The sequence below is a fragment of the Neodiprion fabricii genome, chromosome 5 (genome assembly GCF_021155785.1).
Source record: "Neodiprion fabricii isolate iyNeoFabr1 chromosome 5, iyNeoFabr1.1, whole genome shotgun sequence".
Lineage (NCBI taxonomy): Eukaryota > Metazoa > Arthropoda > Insecta > Hymenoptera > Diprionidae > Neodiprion > Neodiprion fabricii.
In genome coordinates, this window is record NC_060243.1 from 30,782,245 (window position 1) to 30,809,691 (window position 27,447).

At 37.5% G+C, this 27,447-nt stretch overlaps 4 protein-coding genes across 7 annotated transcripts; 3 read left to right on the forward strand and 1 right to left on the reverse strand.

Moving 5' to 3' along the window:
- Positions 1-809: 809 nt before the first annotated feature.
- On the reverse strand, positions 810-5,044 carry LOC124182886 (guanine nucleotide-binding protein G(i) subunit alpha). The gene is made up of 4 exons (XM_046570667.1): positions 4,428-5,044; positions 3,169-3,353; positions 2,663-2,949; positions 810-2,520 (listed from the first exon to the last, which is right to left on the reverse strand). Exons 1-4 carry the CDS (start codon positions 4,546-4,548, stop codon positions 2,040-2,042), a joined length of 1,074 nt encoding a protein of 357 aa, XP_046426623.1. The 5' UTR covers positions 4,549-5,044; the 3' UTR covers positions 810-2,039.
- Positions 5,045-9,435: 4,391 nt separating this feature from the next.
- LOC124182663 (delta(24)-sterol reductase-like) lies at positions 9,436-14,456 on the forward strand. 2 transcript variants are annotated; one of them, XM_046570202.1, is made up of 6 exons: positions 9,436-9,564; positions 11,432-11,587; positions 12,661-12,766; positions 12,863-13,216; positions 13,332-13,702; positions 13,929-14,456. In XM_046570202.1, the coding sequence occupies exons 2-6, from the start codon at positions 11,468-11,470 to the stop codon at positions 14,259-14,261; spliced, it is 1,284 nt and encodes a 427-aa protein (XP_046426158.1). In that variant the 5' UTR covers positions 9,436-9,564; positions 11,432-11,467; the 3' UTR covers positions 14,262-14,456. The 2 variants fall into 2 exon arrangements, with proteins under 2 accessions (XP_046426158.1, XP_046426157.1); XM_046570201.1 differs by lacking the exon at positions 9,436-9,564 and adding an exon at positions 9,747-10,499.
- A 177-nt stretch (positions 14,457-14,633) lies between these two features.
- Positions 14,634-23,151, forward strand: LOC124184021. The gene is made up of 18 exons (XM_046573305.1): positions 14,634-14,764; positions 14,865-14,985; positions 15,072-15,277; positions 15,441-15,649; positions 15,762-16,057; positions 16,380-16,483; positions 16,582-16,780; positions 16,881-17,414; positions 17,494-17,688; positions 18,010-18,228; positions 18,317-19,569; positions 19,659-20,349; positions 20,715-20,932; positions 21,224-21,863; positions 22,093-22,337; positions 22,414-22,621; positions 22,728-22,807; positions 22,911-23,151. Exons 1-18 carry the CDS (start codon positions 14,741-14,743, stop codon positions 23,058-23,060), a joined length of 5,592 nt encoding a protein of 1,863 aa, XP_046429261.1. The 5' UTR covers positions 14,634-14,740; the 3' UTR covers positions 23,061-23,151.
- A 489-nt stretch (positions 23,152-23,640) lies between these two features.
- On the forward strand, positions 23,641-27,102 carry LOC124184022 (small glutamine-rich tetratricopeptide repeat-containing protein alpha-like). Of its 3 annotated transcripts, none has more exons than XM_046573308.1 (4): positions 23,641-23,691; positions 24,292-24,633; positions 24,933-25,421; positions 25,610-27,102. In XM_046573308.1, the coding sequence occupies exons 2-4, from the start codon at positions 24,314-24,316 to the stop codon at positions 25,719-25,721; spliced, it is 921 nt and encodes a 306-aa protein (XP_046429264.1). In that variant the 5' UTR covers positions 23,641-23,691; positions 24,292-24,313; the 3' UTR covers positions 25,722-27,102. The 3 variants fall into 3 exon arrangements, with proteins under 3 accessions (XP_046429264.1, XP_046429263.1, XP_046429262.1); XM_046573307.1 differs by having other exon boundaries at positions 23,659-23,826; XM_046573306.1 differs by having other exon boundaries at positions 23,660-23,830.
- The last annotated feature ends 345 nt before the right edge of the window (positions 27,103-27,447 follow it).

Consider the following 27,447-nt stretch of genomic DNA (forward strand, 5'->3'; position numbering starts at 1 on the left):
ATTCGTTATTTGTGTCAAGTTGAACGTACGTTCAAATTGTAACTTGCTGCGAGTAGTCATAAGTCGAGATATGCAGATACAAAAAGATTCCGCTTGTCATTCGTTTCTTTTTGTGGGTAATTTTATTGGGAAAATAATTCAGACGGTTTGATTTGAAAAGTATTAACACACAGTATTAATAGAATATAAAAAAATTATCAAGTATGTATTTGTCTACAGGTCGATTACATTGTGTTACAAATAACGTTATAAGCTCCGAAAATTTGACGTTAGTTCATAAGCTGTGTAATTAAAATATGGAAAAAGCATAGGGCTGCTAGAAAAAAGTTGTTCAATTTCACTTCTCTTTCCAACAACGTTAAATAGTCAATCTAAACCCCATGCAAAATATCGACAAGATGACATTTTAAATATGGTTTATCTGATTTCATGAAAACAGTATCCAGTGTTTTGAAAATTAAAGATGAAGGGATTGCTTGGTAGCCTGTAGTTCAACAATCAGATCGTGCAAATGAAATGGAATGGAATGGAATGTCGTACTTCTCGGACAACGCGAATATACAGCTAGAAAGGTCCAACAGTAATATTGATTGTTGTTGTTATTACCGTGAATTATGAAGTACACATATTTTGTTATTGCATGAGAAACAAAAAAAAAAAAAAAAACGAACAAACAAACATACACGTAACTATACACGTAAAAAAATACTTCGAAAACAAATCTATTTTCATAATAGACGAAACTGGAATTCATGAATTAAACCAGATATTATTATTATTGTTATTATTATTAACTAACACACAAATTGGTCCATTTTAGAGATTTTAGGTACTAGATTTGAGATTCCAGTAGATTCTTTCTCTTTCTCTTTTTCTTTTTTTTTTGCAACATTTTCTTTCATTTTTCTTTCTTCTTCCACTATAATAAATTATATACAGAGACGATTGTTTCAGACTATTTTTTAAACTACAACACGATCGGAACAAAACCAAATTTGCTGGAGCTACTTAAAAGACATACATACATCTAGGGTGTTTAAAAAAAGTTTCATATATCTAGTCTAATATTGGTTTTTTTTATCTTCTTGCAATCTGGCTTACGGCGATGAATTTCATCAAACATCATCGAAAAAATCATAGAAACTTGTACGATGAAGCGAAAAAAAGGCACGTTGTCAATTTCCAGTTAAACAATGATAAATTGTTGTTTAAAATCGCTTGTTTTTTTATTCAATTTGAGGAAACATAGTTTTCTTTCAATTGAGTAAAACTTTTATACATTTTTTTCAATGACGTTTAAATATTTTTATTAAAATTTTCGCGAGAAGTTTCGGGTTTTACGACGCTTTCTCTCTGTCGTGTTATTTTTGGCCGAAATAGAATAATAAAATCTTCCAATTTAAAAGTAGAAACAAAAAATTAAATACTGAATACAGTCTTTTTAAGCACCCTACGATCTCATCAATTTTTGATTAATAATTCCAGACATTAAAAATTGGTGTTCAGAAACTGACAAAAGACGACCGCGTTATAGTTTGTTATTAAAACGATATATCGAGTATATTATGCGCAATAAAGCTAATTTACGTCTAATATACAAAGTATAAAAAAAAAGAAACATTAGAAAAGTGCCATGCTATGATTTTCTATAAACTATAAAGACGAGTTTTGCGCGGAGATTCTGTGCGGTAAAAACATGCGTTTCGAAAAAAAAAAAAAAAAAAAAAAATAGTTTTTTTCTATCAAACGTGGATTATGATTTAAATTAGATTCATTTTGATTAAGTATCGCGTACTAGGAATGAAGATTTTAATTAAACACCTAATGTCTAAAAACTAAATGCCTGATGAGATTTGGTGAAAAATTTATATTTTTGATCCGGACAGACAATTCGCACGAGTTTTTAAAGCATTCCAAACTGATGAACGCCCTCTATTTATTAACCATTAATAACCAGTATTAGAGGTGAAAATTATAGACGTGTCGCGGATTCAGAATGTTTTGATTTAATCGGCATCATCGACGGATTCTGAAATTGTTCAGCTTAATAATAAGCCGCAGTTACTCAAGTTGTTCTTAATTATAACATCAGTCACAGCATCAAATACGAATTGAATGTTATTGGTGTCAGTCGCACATGTGAAGTGCGTGTATATTTTTTTACGGTCTTTTCTTTTGTTCAAGTTTTCAAATTTCATTTGAATGTATGATGCGCAATCTTCGTATGTATTCGGCCCTTTATATTCAGGAAAGCATATGGTCAAAGGGCTCCTCGTTATTTTATCCTCAAACAGATCTTTCTTGTTTAAAAACAGAATTATCGACGTATCGACAAACCATTTACTGTTACATATCGAATCGAACAACTTCATTGATTCTATCATCCTGTTCATCTCCTCATCCTCGGCCAAGACTAAATCGTAACCACTCAGTGCAACGCAGAATATTATCGCTGTTACCCCCTCGAAGCAGTGAATCCATTTTTTACGTTCTGATCTTTGTCCACCAACATCAAACATTCTGGAAAGAGAATAAGAAAGTAATTCCCGAGAACTTGGATTGACCATAGATAATTCAATATTGGGCTGTGGCGACATATTCATGGCAGTGCTAGAGACAAAAATTGATATTAATATGATGTTTGAAAGATTGAAGAACTCACTTGAAGTCAATCCCTTTAAACGAAAACTCCGTTTCAACGATTCCTGTCGTTTTGACTCTGGTCCTGAGAACATCCTGTTGTGTCGGTATGTAATGGGGTTGGGCAATGCGATCAAGAGCATTGAGGTAATATGCCGCCGAATCATTGAGCTGATATTCTCTGCTACGTGTGAAACAAAGTTGTACTCCTGCGTCCTGCCATAATCTCTTCATTAATAAAACTAGCTCTCCCGTCAGGTCACCCTCCTCTGCTGCCGATGCTAGAGTGAAAAATTGCCTAGCAATATCCTAGAAGGTGACGAATTTATTAATGCATGATGCATGAATACCATAAATATTAGCAAAAGTTTATTTTTCATCAGATAAAAGATCCCGGGATGCAATTTGAACAATTTTGATCATTTTTAACAGTAGAGTAATTCATTTAACGAAAATTGGAGTGGAAAATAATATTAACTTTCAGTCATTAAAACACGTTTACATGTTGCTTTAGAAAAATTTACGCACCACCTTATTTGGGTCTGCAAAATCAATTCTTAGCTGACCCATGGCTCTGATAATTGTCATTAGACTCTGTATAGTATTGCTATAAACAACCGGTTTATACTCTTCGCATTCTTCTTTACTGTACCCGGTTTCATGAATGATTCTCATCTGTTTAACGATCGTCGATTTTCCGGACTCTCCAGCACCTTGGAATAAAAATGAAATGAATTGTTGTAAAAATTACCTTGAAATAGATCGGGGGGAAAAAAAAATTGTCACATGTTTCTTGTAGCTTAGGAACATTAATTGAAGTTTTGGTCATTGAAAATTTTTTTTTTTTGTTGCAAACATAATTCGTCAGGTATTTCAACATATTAATCATAATTCTTCTCAGCTCATAATTGAAATAATATGTCACCACCAGCTTTCTATGAGATAAGATAATAGTGAAATTTCATAATTGTGAAATCCATGAGTGTTCCCTTCCCTCAGCTGAATCATCTAGTGACGAGAAGCCATGTGTATACAGGCAGACATCAATCAGCTATTTTACTACAATCAACCATGCTGTGTGGATACATGCATTGCAATATCCTGTGTAGCATTAAGGAGGATAGGATGTTTTTTGCTATCTCATCTCATTGCCATGAGAAATAAGATGAAAGAAATTAGGAAAGTTCTAAACTCATTTGTGTAATGATCAGTGGTGAAAAAACCTCAGTTAGGTCAATTTCTAATAATAATAATAATAATTTTTGATAAATTCAATTTGACAATACAGTGTAAGAGAAGGTAATTTAGAAGAACGACGAGTTATGATAAGAAGAAATGGGGTAAACAAAGATGAAAGAATAATTTTTCGCATCGTTTTGACGGCCGGATTCATCGCGGCCTTAATTATACCATTGAATCATACGTTAATTGGCTGTTTTCACCATTTCAATTAAGAGAACATGGTCGCGTTAGTCCCGTTCTCAGTAAACGAGGAGAGATAAAACGCTATCAAACAAACCGAGAAGAAACAAAAAGTGAATGGTAACACATTAGCAATTTGCACGGGATGTGTAAAAATTAAGCGTACGAAAACAAGCAGTATTTACGCACAGTTCGTCCGTTTTTGTTTCGTTTCTCTTTTGTTTTTTCATGTCCGCGAATCGCGGAACGACGGAAAAAACGATGAACTGGTCTCGGACGCGATAGCGACGAGCCGCGGAACGAAGAGAAACTTGCATAAAATTTAGTTCAACACATCGTTATTTTGTGTTTAGATGATAATTTACCAAGAAGTAGGAGTTTGACCTCGCTGGCAGCGCGTTCGCCATCCATTCTGAGATCTTTGTCAATTTTCTTAGACCTCTCGGCAGCCTCCTTGTCGCCGGTAGTGCTAACGGCGCATCCCATTTTTCGATTCTTTGCTATATCACGTTCAATAAATCGTTCAAATAGTCCTCGTTTCGAGTGACTGGAACGCCTGGCAGAAGTAAGGTCTGCGTGAAATCGGCCAGGATAAGATCGGCGCCGCAAATCGTATATCGGTCGAATCAAACTCCGGGTGACACTTGTTGCTTCGCCTTGTATTGCGTGTGGGAACCGCCCGCCCCGTGCACCGAGTGCAGCCAACGACAGAAGACGGAGGCCCCAAGTACCGACCGAACTCTTATTACACACGTATATCCGCACATACGACGGCTTGGTCGCAGTCCGGGTTTACCGATTCCCCAATAAACATCTATTACAGCTCACCGTCCGCCCCCTGGCCTCTTTTATTCCACAAATTATTGTTCATTATTTAGCACGAATACTACACGGGTCTGCTGCTCGACTTTATGTTTAAAACATTTGACGCGCCCACACCAATGACTTATCACGCAACTATGCGCCGACGCGCTCCATTTTAGACTCGACAAGCATTGAATGTGTAAGGAAGGTCTAGACGGGTTACCAACTCGACGTTTTGTACTCAACGATTCTAGCGCTATTTTAACGCGTGGCGGACATTTATATAATCAGCACCCGTTTTATCGTGCCGAGAGAGTGTTCGAGCCGTAGAGAGAGAGGGACATACTAAGACCAGATACTCTCTCTCTCTACTATCTCTCTATAACTGCGTTAGACAAAGAAGGGAACTAGTCTTACCACTACCCTTTCCATGCCGTTTTCCACTTACACGAAAGGGTATACCAGGCTTCCTCCACGTCTATTTGTTTTAAGATCTTTTTTCTTGCCTAAGGTTGCGTTCCGAAATTTATTCCCAGTCTTGTCAACAATCCTTTATCTCTTTTGCACAACCGAGTTCGTGACTAGCTCTGCCTCTGTACTAGAGAGTTTTTAGTGCTACCAATTAGTTTCGCTCCGAAATTGTTTTCAAAAGTTTACCATTCGTTGAAGAACGGTGGCCAGTTGCATTACAATTGTGTATTACCGTTAATTTCGAGTTCTTGTTTATCTATTTAAAAACGTACAGTCATGCGCGTAGTCGCTTCATGAAAGTGAAGCTACACGGTGGGTAGCCAATTGGAATGCCACGTTCTTTCATCATCGCGTTAATTAAACGTTGAAAAGATACCTCTGTTTAATGAGGAAATTACTCGAGACAAAGAATAAAATTTCTTTATTCAAACATGAAAAAATGTCAATGAATTGAAACGATTTGATTTACTTTTAAATACATTTAGAAAATTGCATTTCATATTTTTCAAGAAATGTCAGTATTACAGTTCATCCATCAGTCCCACGAGCAATCTATCTAGCGGGCTGAAAAACTTACATTCCTGGTGCAAACTGACACCGTATAAAAGTGCATAAAATTCAAATAGCGGTGTCATTAATCATAAAATGATGAGTTATGTCTTGTATTCAATTACAAATATTAAAAAAAAATTCGCATTCATACTGAAGTTATTTTAAGTTTCAATATTAAAATAGTCCGTAGAATGTTGTATTCCATATTCATAAACCTGCTTTTTGTGGCGGTTAATACGTACAAATTCTCGTGATTATATCAATATTTAAAACGCAGTACGGAACTTTAATGACGGCAACCTATTACAATAATTTTGCACTCGTTATATTGACAGGATTAAAATCAGCGTCCCGTGTAAGGACGCTCGTTGTTCTGTCGTCAAAATAGCAATTTACCAAATTGGCAAGCGTCTGTAGGTATATCTTGGGTTACAACAGAGCACGTTGTCATTCATTTATGCATAGTTATTCCGTTCGTTGGACCGGATTTTTCTCAAGACACTTTTTTTTTAGTCCCAGTTCCAATCGCTCTGTATCCTTGCGTCTCCTTATGTTACATGCCATTGGAAGAAGCGTCCGATTCTATTATGCAATACATTTGTAGTAAACCTGAAATTAAAACTGCTGCATCGGTTGAGTTTTTTTTTTATCAAAATGAAACAATCGAAAGGAAAACTCAAGTCTCTGCCCTTCGAATGTGTCAATTATTTTACTTCGAGCAGTTTAGTAAAATATCCAGTATGGAAAGCTGGGTAGAAAACTAGGTCGACAGAGATTGACAATGATGGAAATTCTTGAGCGAGTAACCTTGAATTGAATGGAAATGAACAGTATGAATTTGTTCCGGAGATATACAGTCTCTATACACTAAATAAGGATATCGCGAATCGATTGCGTAATTTATTTTAGTCTGCGTAACGAATTTAAATTTCATTTTAACGACATTGTAATCTGTTTTAAATCGTTGATAATGTTGAACACAGCCATTTCAAAAAAATTTTCATCTAGATTGCGATTGATTAGCCACGATAGTGATAAATACATATTGTTCCGAATTGATTATTTAATTTAATGGTCATCATTTTCGCCGCAATAAACGAACGTGTAAAAATGGTAAAAAAAAACGATGTTTCTTCATTCATTTAATCGTAGCTCTGGCATACATAGACCTAACACGACCCCTCAAGTTCACTTATATCTCAATTCCTCTCAATTGAGGACACCGTTAGATGAACCCATTTAAACTATATTTAGCCTGTACGTGCAAATTACAGTGAATATATTTTACGCAGGTGGATTAGCGATAAGAAAAATTTACCGCATTTATAATTACGTCTGCATGTTTATATATTATGTGTCTGCAGGTGGATGAAATAATATTAGATAAATTAAAAATGAAGATAGATTCAGTAAATTCGCCAATCCGTAAAATATTGTACTGATCAATCTACATCAAATAATTAGTTTAATTAATCGAATCCGTATAACTTGTAATCTTCGCTCGAATAACATTCATAAAGTTCGCGTCCGCAGGCGAGATACTACTGTATAATATTTAAAATTACCACGTTATGTTCTAATCTGCAAAACTTTAGATTGCATGTATTTTATGATTGCAACGAGTTTCCGATGCGTCTCGTAAGAGATTGTGTTAACATACCGGTGGACTTTGATCACTGCAATACAGCTAAACATGCGTCCAAATTTATAAAAGTATAGTTGTAAATAATGTACAAAAAATAACTAAATATATTTTGTTAAAATTCCGAAAAAAAAACAACATTTTGTCCTCAAAGCGGAGATCATTGGCTCATTACCTCAAAATAAATTAACATATACATGCAGTTTTAGATCCTGCCATGCAAGCAAATCTTCTATCAGACTGGCAAAAAACTTTCTAAAGACCAAAACAGGACTTTGCCAAACCGGTTACGCTAGTAAATACATAATTTTAATTCTTTTCAAGGCTGCCCGACCATGTAATACTTATTTATTTGCCTGAATAAATTGTTCGACGTATTGAAAATGCATAGTTACGCTAGGCCCCACTTTCTGGATGATCGGTGGATGAATATATAATTTTCCCTATTGCCATGAACTCTCCACGGAATTTTTCTCAATGTTTTCTTGGACTTCCTCAAAATCTGCACTGAATTACAAAATTTGTTATCGCATTGTTTTGCCCAATCACGAAAAAAGTATGAAACGTATACAATTGTAGTACCAGCTCTGCAGAGATTGTGAGGAACGTTCACCGGCCGCAATCAAAGCTCGCACCAATCTGCCTTACTTGTAATAATACTAGTTACTGACCTTAAGGTCGGCTAATCAGTTATTCTCTTGTTATGTGCGAGTGTGATAAACCTCTTATAAATCGATTGCCGCACGTTGCCGAAGTGTAGAAAGAGAAAAAACTCCACAGGGAAGTGAAATCAAAGTTGCATTACAAAACGTACATACAACAGGCTCTTTGTCTGATGTGAAATTCGCCTCGATTATATGCCTTCTGTTACGTTTCTGACGGATTTATTCCTCGGTGAGTAAATTGTATGAAAAGAAAGAAAAAAATAAAAATAAAATAAAAAAAAATCACCACACAGACATTTATCATGGAAAGATAGAAATTCGCAAAGTTAACTGCAGTGTACGGTCTTTTACGTACAATCATCTTGATAAGATCGGGCAAGAAAATACCTACTATTTTTTAACTGATCTTTGTATTCATCGCGCTCACATAATCATACCGATGCAATTGTTGCTCCGTCATTTTATTCGAAATTTGAGTACAATATATTATATTTCAAGCATTACATGTTATATAAAAATTAAACGTTACTGCAATGCAAAAATTCGTGCGCATATAACAAGTATTGAGTTGCGAATTTTTTGCTGTCAATTTTGATCGAACGCATATCAATGTACAACGATAAGCAAGATAAACCTTGGGTACCAAAAGCCTTAGGTAATCGCCAATCTCCAATCTATACCTTTACTACCATCCGATTGTCACTTCGTACATTGTAATTTTGCAACTTACAACTGAGCGATGATGAGTAATCGAATAATTTATACCATGCGCCTTATGCGATTATCAGTCACACGGTAAAAGATACGCAAATAAAATTCGCATTTATAATAATTATTGATAGACTTTTCGTCAAAAACGTATATTAAACATTTAAACCTAACGAATAGAAGTTTCTTTAATTTTTCACGCGATATCTCTAATATCAGGTATTCGATAATATTTCGCCAAAATTAGCGACCCAACATTGTGTCTGTATTGGAGAATTATAGTTAACTGCAAACAGTTACAGTAATTCTAGAATCCTGTACTATAAAACTGCATTACCTCCTTTGAAACTCTAGGTACGATGTAAAAAGATATTCATGCAAAGTTTATTCCAAAACTCTTCTTGCGATTTCCTTTCGAAGAATGTTACACATGTTTTTACAAGCTGATAAGTTTCAAATGTTCCGAATACATGAACTGTTCAGATAAAATTTTCTCACCAGCTATATTGCAGGTGCACAGGGTAAAGTATATATACCGATGGATGTTCAACGTCAAGCGGTGTTACGACAATGTTAATGCTTGCGGGAAATAACTCGACAGTGGATGATGTACTCTGGATGGATTAGCAGCACCTCCGTGTTACGTACGCAGAGTAAAACGTAGGTATATATTATATCTACAACGTGAGAATAGTATTTCAAGCAGCGAACACGAAGGCGTTATAGTTTATTCATCGAATAATCAACTATCAACGACGTTGGACATAGATAAATATCTCCCCTGCGATATAAGTAAGCTACAACTTAGGTAGGTGTAGTATAACCTACCGGTGTCGAGGTCTACTTGTAGTATTCGACGATCCGGCGGTAAGCAAAGACGCGCGCTTTGCGTTTAACGTCACTGTACCGCTACGCGATTAGATAATCCGATGCAAGGATTTGTCGAAATTAATACAGAACCATAAATAAATAAATAAACACAGACGCCACAGTCGGTGTACAAAAGTATAATAACGAGGCGAAGATCAGTTCTAACATGAATTGAAAATTTTTCATACCAACCAACGCTCGAAAGTAAAAAGAACGCAGTGCTCTTCGAAGCTTTTGTGTCTTTGATTGGAGATTAAATCTGAGTGATAAGAAACGTTCGAAAGTTAAAACTACGAACGTGAAGTTTCAAAAGTTTGAAATCAGAACGTTACGTATATATTTAGTTTTCAATTTAAATCAATATACCAACGGCACGTCTTTCAGTTGTTTTCGGAAGTTTGAAATTCAAATACATACCTAGACATATCTATATGATCTAAAACGTTGACGTTTCTCTCGGGATATACAACTGTGATTTTGTTTTCAAGTTGACAGTGTCAAAAGACAATCGTAAGAGTTGTGAAAAATCATTTGAAATGCTGCCCAATGTGGACTTGTTGTTTGAGCACGTGCTTATCAATTATCGATGGTTGTTCGCGATTTGTTTCCTTATGCCACTGTCCCTCGGCTTTGATGTATTCAACCACACGCGAAATTGGATAGTATTTAAGCTGAGCAGTGCTCCTAAATTTCACGAGAAAAAAATACGGGATGTACAGACACAGGTAAGATTAAAACGTATAGCTTCATATTAAATTAATATCACGATATAACCTTCTTCCAATCGTCTTAGAATCATACATGTATGATACACTGATACTATTCACTATCGCCAAAAATAATTGCGAGCGTTCGTCAATATTTTGGCCCGAACTTGTTACTCAGGTTTCTTTTGGGATTGTACGAAGTAACAACGATTATTTGAAGTTGTAAATAAACTGTGATAAGTCTAGGACATGAAAATTTTCAGGTAGGACGCTAAGCATCCCACTGTGACTGAAGGAATTACAAATACATAACGGTGCCTCAGTAGGTTAGAAGGAAATGCGTGCGTAGAGCTGATAAATGTAACGTACATGCGTGGACATTAATTCAGAGACGGCTAGTTTTTCGTCCAAGTCGATTACGTTGGTAACGCAGATTCAGTCTGCAGTGCCACTGTTGGCTGCCCGCTACGGGCTCTGTCTGCGTTACCAACGTAATCGGCTCGGCCGAAAGACTACTCGTCTCTGAATTAATGTCGGCATGTATGCATACACGTACAAAGCACTGCAGTGGCCTCGTTACCACGGCGACAACGATCCGTTTAAATATGAAAAAGCGCGCGAGAGTGGCGCATCGATTTTAATCAATTTCCCAAAGGCGTCGCCTTTCTCGCCCTGAACCACATTTTCATGTTCACTGCTCTAATCATTTTCAACAAAATCGCAAAAAGAGTATATAATTATTCGCCAATTTTTCCAAATTTTCGGTGACGGTTGAAAAAATTGGCGGGTTGATTACGTGAAAATAACAACAATAATAATAATAAAAAACAAAGTACGTGGACTTTGAACAACATATTGAGCACCGATAATTTCGAACACCTGCATCGTCGTCATTCATTGATTGTATACCATGGAAGAGTACAAATGTTAATTGCAAGTAAAACTTTTAGGTTAAAAAATGGAAAGAGAGTGGAGCAGACCGGCAAATGTGCACGGCACGTCCAGGATGGCAAACAATGAGCTTCAGGCAGCCGCGATACAAATCTTCCATGTTCAAGGTGAACGTCAACTTGGTAGACGTCTTAGAAGTGAACGTCGGAGAGCAGGTAAATTTTTGCTTTCGCCCTCACGCTGTACATCTCCTGTATAAAACCGGTGATGTGCCACCGGGGCGCTGGGGACCCCAATTCAAAAATTATTGCGTAGAGACGGAGATATCGATTCGCATAGCTTGGAAAGATTCTGGGATACTCTTTAAGGTCATGTAGTACGCCCACCTTTACCGACCGAGCAAACTCACCATTTTTTCTTTCTATATTAAATAAACAAACGAATGGCAAAGGTAGAAGGTAAAGGTAGGAGTACTACATGACCTTAAAGAGAGGATACACCCATTTATTCAATTAGGTGACGGAAATGTCGTACAGGGTTGACGATTTATTTTCTAGGGTAAGTTTTTACACCCAATGGTTTTTAATGGTTCATATTTCAATATGAAGTAGGATTAAATGTGTGCATGCGTCAGCGCTCACTCGCCAAGTCAGGCTGCAGGACACCTGGCGGCGGCATACTTTGAAGTACGTTTAATTATAACATCCACTATAAGTGCTTTTCGATAGTTGAAAATTGGCGCTAAACTTTGTTATAGTACTAAAAACGCGAGAAAGTGGTCGGACCGCGTAGTTGCGGATCGCGGCGAGTCAGCATGTCGCATAAATGGTCGCGATAATGATATCAGTAAATGTCCGTTTGGTGGTGTGTTCAAAAAAAAATTTGAAACCTGCAAGATTTTACAAGCAAATGACGGGCACGAAAAATTGTCACGTCCCGTTTAGTTTGAACTTTCGGTTCTACCGGAAACAAATCGATTTTCAATATCTTACCGATAAACCTATACTTTTTCCTTCTTATTACTTTCTCTAAATTAATGATAGTGTTTTTCCCAGTTTATATATTTATTTTGAAAAAATTTCATCAACGTTTCGTTTGTCGGATTTTTTTTTCTTCATTTTTCTTTCAAAACTTTTTTATGGGACTGCCAAGTCCTATTAGTTTCAGATTTTTTACTAGGCCGTTTTCGAGATCATCGCGGAAGTTTGACGGATGGATAGATTTTTCTAAAGAGAGCTCGAATGTGTTCATTATCACAAACCAAACTCAGTGGCGATGCTTTTTACAGTATGTACGAGTCGAGCCGATGGTGACGATGGGTCAGCTGACGGCAACTTTGGGTCCCTTAGGATGGACGATACCTGTCTTACCCGAAATTGATGATTTGACAGTCGGTATGTACTTCGTCAGTAAAGGAATGAAGTCTAGTGTTCGACGACTTCGAATAACCGATATCCAACCAGTAACCCACCTTTCTCCGTGATCCTCAGGTGGCTTGGTTATGGGAACGGGAATCGAGACGAGTTCGCACAAGCACGGTTTGTTTCAGCATATCTGCCGAGCCTTCGAAGTCGTGCTTTCCGACGGTTCGATCGTCAGATGTACGAAGGAAAACGATCCGGATCTCTTCTACTCGATTCCATGGTCCCACGGAACCTTGGGCTTCCTGTTGTCGGTGGACATACAGATAGTACCAGCGTTAAAGTACGTCAAACTTGAGTACGAACCGGTCAACTCTCTGAAAGAGGCGTGCGAAGTGTTCAGGAGGCAAACCTTGAAGAAGGAAGACAACCAGTTCGTCGAGGGTCTGATGTTCTCAAAAGAACGAGGAGTGATTATGACCGGTCAGTTGTAAATGGAGAAGCGTAAGATAAGACAAAAGAATACATGGATAACAGATTCCAATACATTATTGCAACATACCTGAAAACCATCTCCATTCCTTCATCGCTCCTACAGGAAATATGGTTTCCGAAGCGGATGAAGACCTGGTCAACAGAATTGGTCGATGGTATAAGCCTTGGTTCTTCAAGCACGTTGAGAGCAAGTTTGATGGCGGTCCAAGGACGGAATACATTCCACTCAGAGACTACTATCACAGACACACCAGATCGTTGTTCTGGGAGCTCCAGGACATCATACCGTTCGGTAACAATCCGATTTTCAGACTACTCGCCGGTTGGATGATGCCGCCAAAGGTTTCTCTCCTGAAGCTGACCCAAACCGCTGCGACGAAAAAACTCTACGAAGAAAACCACATTATTCAAGACATGCTTGTGCCGATCGAGCACCTGGAAGACAGTATTTTGAAATTTCATCAATCTGTTCAGGTGATCAGAATTGTGTCGATGAAAAATTCTTTACAAATAATAAAATTCAATTAGCATTAGCGGCGGATATTTACATTGATCATAATTAGCTGTTGAACAATTTCAAATTCCTATCAATGTCAAGACTGTCATAATTTGCTCATGTCTCGGCAATTATATATCAATCAAATCATTCGCAACTATTATTTTTTCTTCCGACTTACGCTGTGATTATTTCCAAGCACAGGTTTACCCGTTATGGTTGTGTCCGTTCAAATTGACGGCCGAACCGGGATTGGTCAATTCGAGAACATCGGACGATAGGATGTACGTGGATATCGGTGTGTACGGAGTGCCGAAGGTAAAGGGATTTAAGCCGGTGGAATCGACAAGGGACATTGAGGAATTTGTCCGGAAAGTAAATGGATACCAGATGCTTTACGCGGATACTTACACGACGAGGATGGAGTTCCGGAAGATGTTCGATCACACACTTTATGACAAAGTTAGGGACAGACTGCAGTGCAAAATTGCCTTTCCCGAGGTTTATGACAAGGTGAAGAAAACTGCTAGGCTATAGCTGACGTTTCGAACCGTCGCTGCAGGCACCTGGAATTTATTACATGCATGTAATAATACTACATATTATTATTACGATAGAATATCATTTACTGAATCGCAATGGATATAGATACCATTGCTTTGATATATGGGTAAATGGAACTACTATGCTATTTTATTTATAAATAAATAAATAAATATATAAATAAACAAAGCGACAGAGACATTGAACCTGAATGTTTTTCCTCGAGAATTTTAAGCTCCAAATTTTTTGTTCTACTTCTCTATCCTTACGAAGTAAGCATGTTTATTTTCGACTCAGCTCAACCATCGTCACCATAACAGCTAATAATTCTATCTTCTCCCTGTCACCATTCAGCCAAGTTCACGCTCGCACTAATTCGACAACAGTCTTAAGGTGTGTTTGATCTCGGTACAACTAATCCAGAGCACTGGATTTATTCCATACAATGTGTTAGTTTTATCGTAACAAAAAATATGAAGAAAATTTTGGGATATTTTGTGAGTAGTGGCTTGTAATTGTATATTTAATAGTACGAATATTCAAATATTGTTAGTCTGAAATCCGATCGTTTCTCGATATTTCTATTTTGCAACGCAGTTACTCGTGTGTGCGATCGTCCCAAAATGTACGACAGAAGTAGCGGAGGAATATTTGACGAGAAAGCAGAGAGAGATAAAAGTGGCAATAGCCAAATCCTATATCAAAGATCCCTTGCCAGGTATATTCTTGATGAAACTTAAAAATAAACCGTCCTTATAATTTGTTTATAAAATAATATTTGATATTTATTAAAATACTGTACAGTTGACGTTCGATCGTACAAAATTGAATGGAACAATTTATGGGGTAAATCCTTGGATTCTGATAACGCCCTAGCCTTGAATTTCCTCGACGAAACATTCGTCCTGGCGAATGATCGGGTGCTTCGTGTCGAGATGGACGTTTCTCAGAGTGTAATGCTGCGCCAGGTTACCTCAATAAGTCAGCAAAAGCCAGCTAAATTTGTCAGAGTAAGTTTATAATTGTGCATATTCACTATCACGAACGCTGCAAATTTCAAAGTATAAGGTAAAGTGATCAAGTGCTCGTAAGCATTAATTGAACGAATTCCATTAACTCGTCACGATGCACTCAGATTGTGAATTTATCGACCTTCGTCTCTTTCGTGCACAGAGTATCGCCTACAAGAAATCGTTCTATCTACTGATATGCCAAGTGGACGGTTCATGCAGTCTCCACGTTGGACCGAACGTGAACGATTTGCGTTTTTGCCAAATAATCAAGCACCGCGGACTTCCAATGGACGCGAAATTTTTCACCCAAGTTAACCAACTTTACCTAGTCGTGGCCGATAATAGCGGTCAATTTGCCGTTCCCTCTGTGTAAGAGTCCGAGGTTTCATCAGCTTTAATCACAGAACGATTTTCATTGACGATGAGCTTGTGTTATTTATATTTGTTATTTTTTCCTTTTTTTTTTCTTTGTCTTAACCAGAATTTATCGATGGACCGGCACTTACATGGACGTCATAGCGGAGGTTTCGACTACCGGAGCAATTGCGGTGACAACAATGAACTACAAGCACTTTACGATTGTAATTTTTGCCCAGAATGTTAAAGGTTACCCGAGAATAGGCACGGAGGTTTTCAAATTCAAGAATGGAGCAGTTGAAAGAATACAATTTTTAGCCACGGATGGACCAACGTCGATCCATCACTACGAGCACGACACAGAGATGTTTCTATTGGTGATCAATGAACTAAGCGCCAGTAAAGTTTTCTGGTGGGACGGTAAGTCGCTTATGTACGATTGTAATGGATGTGGAAAATAGTCACCAATTAATGCTGTGCGATTAATCGATCAATCGGCAGCTTCGATGAATCGCTTTTTCGATTAATCGTTTTTCCGATTAATCGATTAATCAACGGTGATCGATGAATTTTTTGATTTTTCGATCAATCGATTAGTCATATATCGACTTAACGGCAGAATTATTATGAGGCAACTTCGATTAATCGATTAATCGAAATCGTCGATTAATCGAAGCTACCGATTAATCGGTTAATCGCACAGCACGAATCACAATACGACGATTTTCTACTCTACATGCAGGCAAAGAATTTCTCACTTGGATAGAACTGCCCGAGATAAAATCACCGACTAAGGTGAACGTGGTTTACGCCGACGGCGAAACTTTGCTGCTAGTCGCTCAACAGGTGAGATCGAATGAGAATAAAGCTCTACCTAATTGAGTTTTACGACCAAAATCAAATACTTACGTCATTCGCAAATTTGTTCAAAAATCACATTACAGAACACTTTCTCGCTTTACAAAATAATGAATCTTGCCTACACTAAATTGGATCTGTTGGAAACGAAGGACAGACATCTGATAACAGATTTCAACGCCCGTGTTCAAGGAAAAACGATAATCCTCGTTCTGGTTACAAAATCTCAAGGGAAATTGTGCCGTGTCGAGCCGTACAAACTGGTGATCAAAAAATATCATCGTGGTAAAATTGACCTTCATCTTTCCTATGATAACCGACAGTCGAACGAATTGTTCGACCTTGATTTAAAAATTTTCAAACATTAAATTTCCAATATCGACAGACATAACCGACAAAGTCGACGGTACGTTGGAGTACTTAAAGCAGCTTAAGGATTTACTTAAAAAACGTATGCCGGCCGTCGAGTTAGCCTACAATTCGTGGCCATCTCTTCTGCCTTTTTCGGAAAGCATCGTTGTCTCTTCCCCGTTGGATTTCAACGAGTTGATAATGGATTCTGGAAGCATCGTGAATCTTCTCCTCGAAGCACCGGCGAATATTCTTACGCCTACAGAACTTGCGATTGCCTTGGCTGAGATGGAACTTGTGGCAGATTTTTTGCTGAAAAGTTCGACCGAATTTATTTACAGTAATACGATTGCAGAGATCGAGGGAACGATTGTTGTTGAAGGAGATGCATACCTGGATGAAATGCACTTGGATTCACTGACAGTGAGCATTTTGAACGATCAAAAGGTCGAATTGGATGACGTATTTTCTTACACGAGGGATCAAAAATTTTCCGCACCCTTAAGAGGCAGCAGCATCACTATTGAGAACTTGGAAATCGCCTCGATATGCGGCATTCCGTTTGCAAGTGAGTTTGTGTAAGATTTCGAGAAAATTTTTGCAAGTCAAACCAATAATAAAACGTCTATTTTTCATCTCTTGCGTAGATTGGCTTACGACTAATAATCCTGATCAAACAGCGATCGACTTTTTTTCGGACAGCGTCAAGATTCTGAAAGACAAAATTATCGTTCAGTCTGATCTAATTCTGGACAATATCGGTGTTTCGCGACTTAACAATTTGGACCTGGAATCATTTGTTGACGATTTATTTATCATAGGTTTAAACCAGGAGATAAAAGGTCAGTATTCGGATTTGAATGTAAAAATATGAAATCCCATTTCGGCTGGTTTTTAGTGCTCTGCGATTAATCGATTAAGCAGCATCGATTAGTCGTTTTTCCAATTAATCGATTAAACAACGATTTCGATTAATCGACGGTTTCGATTCGATTTCGAATTATTATGAGGCAACTATAATTATTCAATTAATCGTAAAAGCTGTTAATCGAAACCGTCGATTAATTGTTTAATTGGAAAAACGATCATTCGATTAATCACACAGCACCAGTTTTCACGAAGAATTTCTCCTGCACTGCGATATGTCGTCCTGTTTTTTACAGGTAGCATTTTCTACAAACGAGGATTGGACGTTTACAGTTTAACAATGAACGCGACATATGGGATAAACGCAAATCGGTTACTCACAAAGTCGACTGACCAAATATTGGATGGAGAATTTTACATGAAAAACTTACAAGTCGACGATCTTGTTGTGGAAAGAATTAACAACGTTGACGTAAACGAGGCTGCTAGAATATCGAAAGAAAATGTGATTTCGGGTATTTATCAAAGCATTTCTTTCAATTATATTTATAAATTTCTGCCTTGCCCATGGATTATAATCTTAGTCTGTTTGACATTTTTAAGGACACGTTACTTTCCGCAACCTTCGAGTAACCGAAGAACTCTTCGTCGCTGATGGTGTGTCGGTAAATTTCGACGTTCGACCGATTCAGATGTACGATGATGTCGAGATAAACGGTGACTTGTCGATAAGGGATCTAAAGCTGAATCCTAGTTGTTCGCTTTACTTGAAAGGAGAGAAAGTGGACTTGGATTATTTGTTTAAAAATTACTGGACAAAGTCGACCGATCAAATGATACCCAACGACGTTAAATTGACTGGAGGAATAACGATAGACGATTTACGATCCGATTATTTGAACGGTTACAAAGAAGACGATTTTTTGTACACAACCGCAACGGAAATACCGAAAAAATTCGGCCCTTTACACTTCAAAAAATTTGAAATTGACGGTGCAATTGTTGTCGAAGGTGGAGAAGAATTGCCCATAGATTCTGTTCTGGTAACTGACGATGTGTTATTCGTGAATCAGAAAATTTATATAAAAAATCTTACGGTGGCTAATTTAAACGCCGAAAGTTACAACAAAATTCCAATCGATTTTATAATGAGCGGAAATATCGGCGCGAAGATAACTGGTAAAATAAAATACAAAAATCTAGTAGTGAGGAATGGAATCAGTGTGAACGAATTATGGGCTGATTTTTTCAACGGTATAAACTTGAGAAATTTCTTCAACGAAGTAATGTACGTCGACAAGAGCTATGAAATGGATTATTTAGAAATCGACCAGCTCGAGACGGAGAATTTCGCGGTGGTAGAAATGAACAATTTGAAGATGAGCGATTTTGAAAAAATGTTAAAATACAAAGACGTCACCTCGATAAAGAACATAACCGTCGACGGGGATTTAATAGTTACTGGAAATCTGAAAGTAGACTTTGTAAACGGCATGACCTGCGAAAATTTCATCACAAAATTATCGACCGATTACGTAGAGCTGAAAGGGCAGTCGATATTCGAAAATTTCGTCGTATTCGGAGATCTAAACGCCAACTTGTTGAACAATATCAAAGTGGAAGACCTCGTTGCCAACGCGCTGTCAAAAACTGAGTGTCAGACAATTAGCGGGAAATTTAAATTCGAGAAAATTGAGGCCAGTTATTTAAAAGCTCATACGATAAACGGCGTCAATGTTACAAACTTGGCGCTAGTTACTGACCCCTTGATAATCGAGGGGGATATTACATTCTCAAATTTATTGGTAAAGGGGGACATAATCACCGGTTACTTGAACAACTTGGATGTTCGCGAGGTATGTAATTGAACGGATCAGATTAATCCGAGTTTGACTAATTCAGTACAATTAAGCAACCTCAATAACTGCTGACATAATTTTTACAGATTTACGAAAATGCTCTGCTAATTCCATACAATCGAATCGCACAGCTTACAGTGGACGGAAGTATATCGTGGGAGAAATCATTGCCGAAATTGGAGTCCATGTCGTATCTCTTTGACAAAGCTGTGACGAAAAATACGAATCAAATCATAACGGGGGAAGTTATATTCGCAGAAAACGTTCGTGCCTTCCGTTTAACAAGTTCAAAAATTATTGGAGGAATAGATATTGCGTCGATAGTTTTAGACGCGGTTATTCCCGATGGAAAGCCGATAGCAATAAAGGGGGAGAAATACTTTGCCAAAGGTTTGACGGTCGGGGAATTGAAGGTTTCCGGTAACATCGGTATCCGCAAAGTAAACGACTGGGATATACTGGCGTTAAACTCTTCAATAGTAAGGAAATTCGATACCGAAACGGTGACTGGTCATACGATATTTCGCAATGAGGTAAAGATCGAGCATTTGGACGTAACCGGAAAGGTTCACGGTCTGCCGACTCACGGTATTGCAACCATCAATTACACGCTTCCGAGCAATACGAAATTTCTACATCTCCAAGTGCAAAGTGAACTGCGTGTGGGAAAAATCGACGGTGTGGACATCGATACGTTCATCAAAAACCGAGTCACGCTTGACGGAAACCATGACGTTTATTGCGACGTTATTTTCCGTGACGCGGTCTTCGTTACCCGTAAGTTTTAGCCTCAATCGGACTAAAAATCGTTACTTATTGACCAATTTATTACGAAATATTCGTGCATTTAGTATTTATTGAATTATTCGTGCGCTGCGAATATCCCTTCAAAGATACAACAATAGAAAATAGTGGAATTACAAACAAAAGCTTAGACATCGATGGTTTATTTCAAAACTTTTTACTCTACGATGGCTCATTTTATTCAAAAGATTATGTTCTACAAATTCACTATTTTCCCCCTATCATTTTTGAGTATTTCGTAGTTAAGCTGACAAGAAGTATAAATTTTTCTCCAACCTTGCAACCACCTCAAACTTCTCATTTGCTGATTTAGCCACTAACTGGCCTTCTTCGTACAGAAAACGCGAATTTACCGTCCATAAATGGCATCCGAATCTCCGACGTCGTGCTCAGCGACAGTTCAGAGACACAGTTAATATCGGGGGAAAAGGTATTCGTCAAAGATCTGAGTGTCCACGGTAGAGTAAACGTCGGTCTAATAAATGAAATCTCCGTGACGCACGAGTACGAAAACGGTATTTTCAACAACGTGGATACCCTGATCGATGGAAACATCGTGAGTACAAAAATCCCATTTTTATACCTTTTGCAACAACTCTTTTTCATACTGTATGTTTTCGTGGAAGCATATCAGAAGACCCCTAACTACAGGCAATTCGGAGTACAAGTCCAATCTAGGCAATTTCACTATTCATTTGTTCACGGCTGACGCGAAACTCGGAGCTGCTCAGAGTGGAATTCTACCCTGAATTGCCTATAATTAGGGGTCTTCTGATGCGCATCCACGAAAACGCATCATGTATACCTCAAACTTGTTCACGTAATTTTATATATTTCCCTCCGGCAGATCTTTGCAGCAGACTTTGAGACTCATTCAGACATTTCCGTATCCGATCTAGTGAACGGTATCAAATTGACCGATCTGTCAGGGGAAATAACGAGCGAAGTAAACACCATGATAAAAAACCTCGAAACCGGTCAATCATACATAGACAAAATAATCGACAGATCGATAAACGCTACCGCATCAATGCCGGATATTTTCTTCTACTTGGACGTGGATCAAGAACTCGTTATCCGGGCCCCAAACATCCGTAAAATTCAAACCGTCAGCGTAGAATCGATGACCAAATTGAACCTTTACGGCGTCGAACAAGGCCGGCACTGCGGTTTGCCGGATTCTTGTCTGTGCCCTGCTCAATATGTGGCTGAACTCCTCGATTACGAGTGTAAAATTTGGAAGATTGATGGCGCGAGAACTGTCTATAATTTCCACGAATTAGAGTCCCGTTTCGGAATGATAATCGTCAGCAACGTCACATCAAGCGGTCCCCATTGCACACACGAAAATCACGCCGCCGAAATCACTACGGTTTCGTGGATGACTTCCGAGAAGATGCCAACCGGTCAGATCAAGGGACACGTCGAGGCAGAGCGCTTGGAAATTGGCGGTTATCTCAGCGATGCCAAGACCTTTATGATCGGGGGTAAAATTTCTTTAATGTACTGTTCGCGTCTGATTGTAGTAAGTTTGAATTGCAGCAGGAGTTTTCTGTGAAACTCACCACTCAGTGCCAGTAAATAGGCAACCCTTGATACACTTCGAACACGTAACGTGATAGAAAATATAACTTCAGTTGCCTACATGCTGGCGTTGAGCAACAAGTTTCACAGAAAACTCTCGGATTCGTTCCTAATTCTGCTGTAATTTCGCAGAAAAATTCTACGTCGTCCTTGCCATTTACTACGACGCATTCGTCAAATCCCACGAAGTAAATTCATTGGTTTACGAGATAAACTTGTCTAGTGGTGAAATTACTTTGGTGCAAAAAATTCGAACGAGTGGTGCAATCGCTTTGGATATTTTTGCCACCAAGAGGCACGGAATACATCTTCTTATAGCCTGTGCACAACGCCCAGCCGAATCTCAGATCCATCGTTTTAAAATACGCAAATCTAAGGTGAGCAATGCTTTTTTTCCAACTGTTTATAAAATCGAACTATACGCATACGACGAAGAGGTTTACTTCATTTCAGTTTGAACTGTTGAGGAGCTTTCGGACCGGAGGAAGCCAGAATGTCAAGAGTTTGATACTGGAAAACGAATATTTCGTATTACTCGATGATCCTCTGGCCAATTCTGTACACATTTTTTATTACAATAGAATATTTGATAACTACTATTTTTATCAAAGTCTATTTCATCAATCGCTGGTGAAAACTATCGAAGTATTTTATTCTGGAGGTAAAAAATTCTCAGATCACACATACTTATTTTGCCAAATTTTTGAAAACTTTCTACGCATGCCTTCGATTTCTTTATTAAACACTGCCATTTATTCGTACCTTAGCTTCTGGGACTAGTGATGCCTTCGTAATCGTTACCACTGAAGAAGGACGATTTTTTGTCTATGAATACATGTACTACGGGGTAAGAATAAATCAGAGAAATTTTTTCATACATACTCGTAATTTAGTAGTTTGCAGATACAACATCAGTTATTCAATTGCGAGTTTTGCGTTGTTATGTACAGGGATTTCAATTGCGCATACAACAATGGTTCGACGGTGTTCAAACAATGACACAGTTCAACTATTCTCAACGTCGATATATTTTTGTCGGTGCCACGACAAATAGCACGGTCTACAAAATCGTGCAACAAGGGCCAGTCAATAATTTATAAAATTAAATTTCGAATTTTCTTCAATCACTCGTGCATGTTTAACATTTCAATATTTTTGGAATTAGGAAAAAAGAAAAAAAATGTTGAAAAACAAAAAAAAAGATTGTAAATCTTACCAATAACGTTGTTGAAATTAATTTATACTAATTTATTCTTACGTGATCATCATAATTAATCTATTGTTATACGTATATACTATTATATTATACACCATGTTATATGCCTTGTTAAGTGTTATTATACATTATATCGTTATTACTGAAATATAAATTCTGCATTGTTGCATAAAACAAATGTTCAATGTCGCGTTCAATCCAATTTCTAAGTCATTCTAACTTTGTTATTTGAAGAAATATTCACCATTTTTTCCACGGATATCGTAGAATGATGAAACTGCTTTAGCGAATTAAGGAGCTCCGACTTTTTGCGTGAGTCGTGCCGTCGTTGGTGCCGTTTTAACAAATGACACTTTGGTTTTGGCGCCATAGAATGGAGTGGAAATTACGATAGCGCCTCTGGCGGTGGAGAATAGTAACATCCCGAAATCGGCAGTCTCACTTATGTATTTACTCTATGCTCAAAGCGTTAGCCGGCCGCAGCAGTTCAATCTTTTTGGTTATAGGTATAAGTTGTACGTATAAAAAAGGTGATCCGGCCTACCAGCCGAGTAGACACGTAGAAATTTTTATCCTAATCAATCGTTTGCTGTCGCCGCTTTTGCGCTGGTACCACTCGTTTTAACACGTTCACTATCAATTCTTTAAAGGCAGGTTCGTTGATCACACTTTACCATCAATTATGTCGGTATTTATCAACGCGCCTATTTACTCTCGACGCAATACGGATAACAAATCTAAAAGCAAGTCCTCACCACAAGTTGATGCATACTTACATCGATATTTAAAAACAATAATTCCGTAAGATGTGAAGTCGGACGCGTAAGATGTGCGAAAAGCGGGTAAAACTTAGCGGTTAATTTCCCACTGAGGATGAATTAGCAGATAATCACCGTCCGCAATGATTTGAAATTTTTTTTTTCGCCACCTCATTCCACAAAAAATGGTTCTCTGCGAATTTCTAACGCACAAGAAAGAAATGAATCCATATTCGATTGAATAACTTTAAAGATGGTTCTGCTATTCTGTTTTTTGTTCCTTATTTCTATCTTTCTTTCTTGTTAAAAATGTGAATCGGCGGTCTTGATAACTCAAAGACTTTCTTTCTTTTCCAGTAATTATTAACTCAAACTCAAGATGGCAGTAAAAGGATTAATTGCATCGGTTGTGCAGTTATTAACGCAGCAATTGGAGGATGGTGATCTGTCGGATAATTCAAGGGAGAGCTTGGAGGTTGCAATTCAATGTTTGGAAAGTGCCTACAACGTTCAAGCTTCCGATGCTTTGCCCAACATTAATTTATTAGAATTATACCAAAATGCTGTTGACAATGCCAAACCTGATTTTGGACCTCCGGCTACGCCCGAGGCCAAAGCTGAAGCTGAAAGACTCAAAAATGAGGGAAACAACCTTATGAAAGCTGAGAAACACCATGAAGCTTTAGCTAATTACACAAAGTAGGTGAAACATTAATGAAATCATTTAAAATGTATCAAAGACTCGCAATATTCCTTGCCGATGAAACTTTACATTCATTTTGTGATTTAAGAGGCCGATTTTAAGAGAACGAAGAATATTTCCAACATGATTCTGAACACTTGATTATTGCTCTTGTCATTGGTACTGATCAGAATTTTTCTGTAAAATCTCAAATCATTGAAAGGTCGAGAGACTGTCAAGAAATAATAATAATAACAAGTGATTTTGTTTGCGATGAAAATATTGCAATAAAATACTTTGATCTGTACTATTTCAGAGCCATTCAATTGGACAGCCGCAACGCGGTGTATTACTGCAACCGAGCGGCGGTGCATAGTAAAATAGGAAATCATGCTCAAGCGATAAAGGACTGTCATACAGCACTTGCGATAGATCCTTCTTACAGCAAGGCTTATGGACGTTTAGGGCTAGCTTATTCAAGTTTAGACAAGCACAAAGAGGCCAAACAGAGTTATCAAAAGGCATTGGAAATGGAACCGGGTAACGAGAGTTACAAAATGAACTTACAATTGTCTGAAGAGAAACTTGCCCAGCAGGGCGTAGGCTACATGGTTCTTGGAAATAATTCGGCTGGAGGAGCAGGAGGAGCTGCACCCAATATGGATTTGAGCTCCCTACTCAGTAACCCTGCGCTTCGAAATATGGCTCGTTTAATGCTCTCTGACCCTGGAATGCAAAACATGATGAGTGATTTAATGAGCGGAAATGTAGAACAAGGAGGCCGAATGGAAGCTCTGATCGAGGCGTAAGAAATCAATCTATTATTATCACGAATGTGAAATGAAAACTTGACGCATCGGGTATTTAAAAATTCATTTTGTAAACAAATATTTACAATCTTATTTTTTTACGTAATCTCATATTCATAGAGTTTACATGTAATCATGCTATGCTCGGAATGTTCTAATGGCAAAAATTGGTGTATTTTTCTAGGGGTCAACAGCTGGCACAGCAAATGCAGAGTGCAAATCCTGATCTGATAGATTCTCTGAGACGTCAAATGGGAGGAAATCCGAACGATCCAGAACCTCCGCAAGAAAATTGAAAATCCCAAATAAGACTGCCCCGTTTAAAGAAAAAATCATTCTTTGAGTCGTTATTTTCATTATCAACTGTGCAGAAATATGTAGAGTACCTCGGTATTCTTTAAAATTTTCCCTCTCATTGTTAGAATTATAAAATTCCCGAAATCTCGTCACCGTCACTGACCATCGTCTAAATCTTTAACGATTTGATAAACACACGTCTGATCTACACGTTTTTCCTTCTAAATGACTTGTTGAAGAATTACATGAACTACAGCAACGAATACAACCTGTTTTCAAAATTCAATGAAAACAAGCCTGAAATATGCTTTTTAAAAAGCATTAAGGTGGTCGCGATTCTTAAAAACCGACGTCCCTTGTATACATGTTTCTTTAATAAAATAGACTCTATTATGCAGGCCGTAAAATTTACATGTGTTTGATCAATTCCGGTCCAACTTTTTAAAGTACCACATTGAAATACATTATTATTTCGTAAATTTCGGCAGCCATTTTGAAATGCAGTTTTATTTTATAAAGGAAATCATGATTGAGTTGAAACAAAAATTCATCCTGCGTTTCAAACTTTGCAAAAGTTGGATCTTATTTTCAAACGCAATTTCCAAATATGCTAGAATATGACGATAGAAATGGTGACGAGAGGATTTTTCATCGATTTTGCCATCTTAAATTTTACACAAGACAGCATAGACCTAAGAAAGTCTGGTTATTCCGTAGAACGGGCTGTTTATCGATTCCGGAAACCGAAAGTAACCTAATTTAGGCGAATTTTTAGAGAGTAAAGAGGTATTGGACATTGTATAATATTAGAGATTAGGAAGGCTATTTCATTGGTATTCCAATAACTTATGCGATAGCGCACCACATTGTAACTATTTTTTTCCTCTGTTCGTTCTATTCTATGTTTTGCTTAGGCTTCCGTTTTCTATTTTTGTACATATATATTGCAAAATGGTTTCACGAAAATATACGTTTTTAATACGTATCATGTTTAAACACTACACGTATAAGTATAGCACACGAATAAACGACGATGATTTGCTGCATTTTTGGATTGATCAACGATCGATTGTAAACCTTTAGCAAAAGTTTAGTAATATATGCCTCAATATTATACGAATTGTTGAGTATAATTATGAAGTGAATGCTGTAAAAACTAAGAAAAAAAATCAGGGGAAGAATCATGCTAAAAAATCGCCCCTTAAATTATCTGTACACATGCATACATATATACTTACACTTAGGTAGATGCATAGTGTAAAAGCAAATGGGAAAAATCACAATATTATACTAATTTATAAGGTGTTAAATAAAGTATAGACGATTATAAATGAATTAACAATTCAAATTGTGAAATCAATTAATCTATATAGCAAACAATTCTTGTTCCGAATAACTTTCCCTCTCGTTTGACAATGCACTCTGAATTTAGATATACCGTATTTATTTATTGTGATCTAGTGGCTGGTACAGGAGAGTCAATAACGAAACTTTACGTTGGATTTTGAAAGAATAACACAGAAGTAAGACAAATAGCATGGTATCGAATAAATTTGAAATTTATTCACGCCGAGAATACGAAAAAACGAATGACCATTTGCTGTAATTTTGCGAAGTACATACACCATGACCTACCCCTGGACCCTGATTCTTCATTCTCCTCATCGGTCTGTTTACAATAATCATCATAAATCAAGCAAAGTTCGTTGATTCCGGTATGTGTCA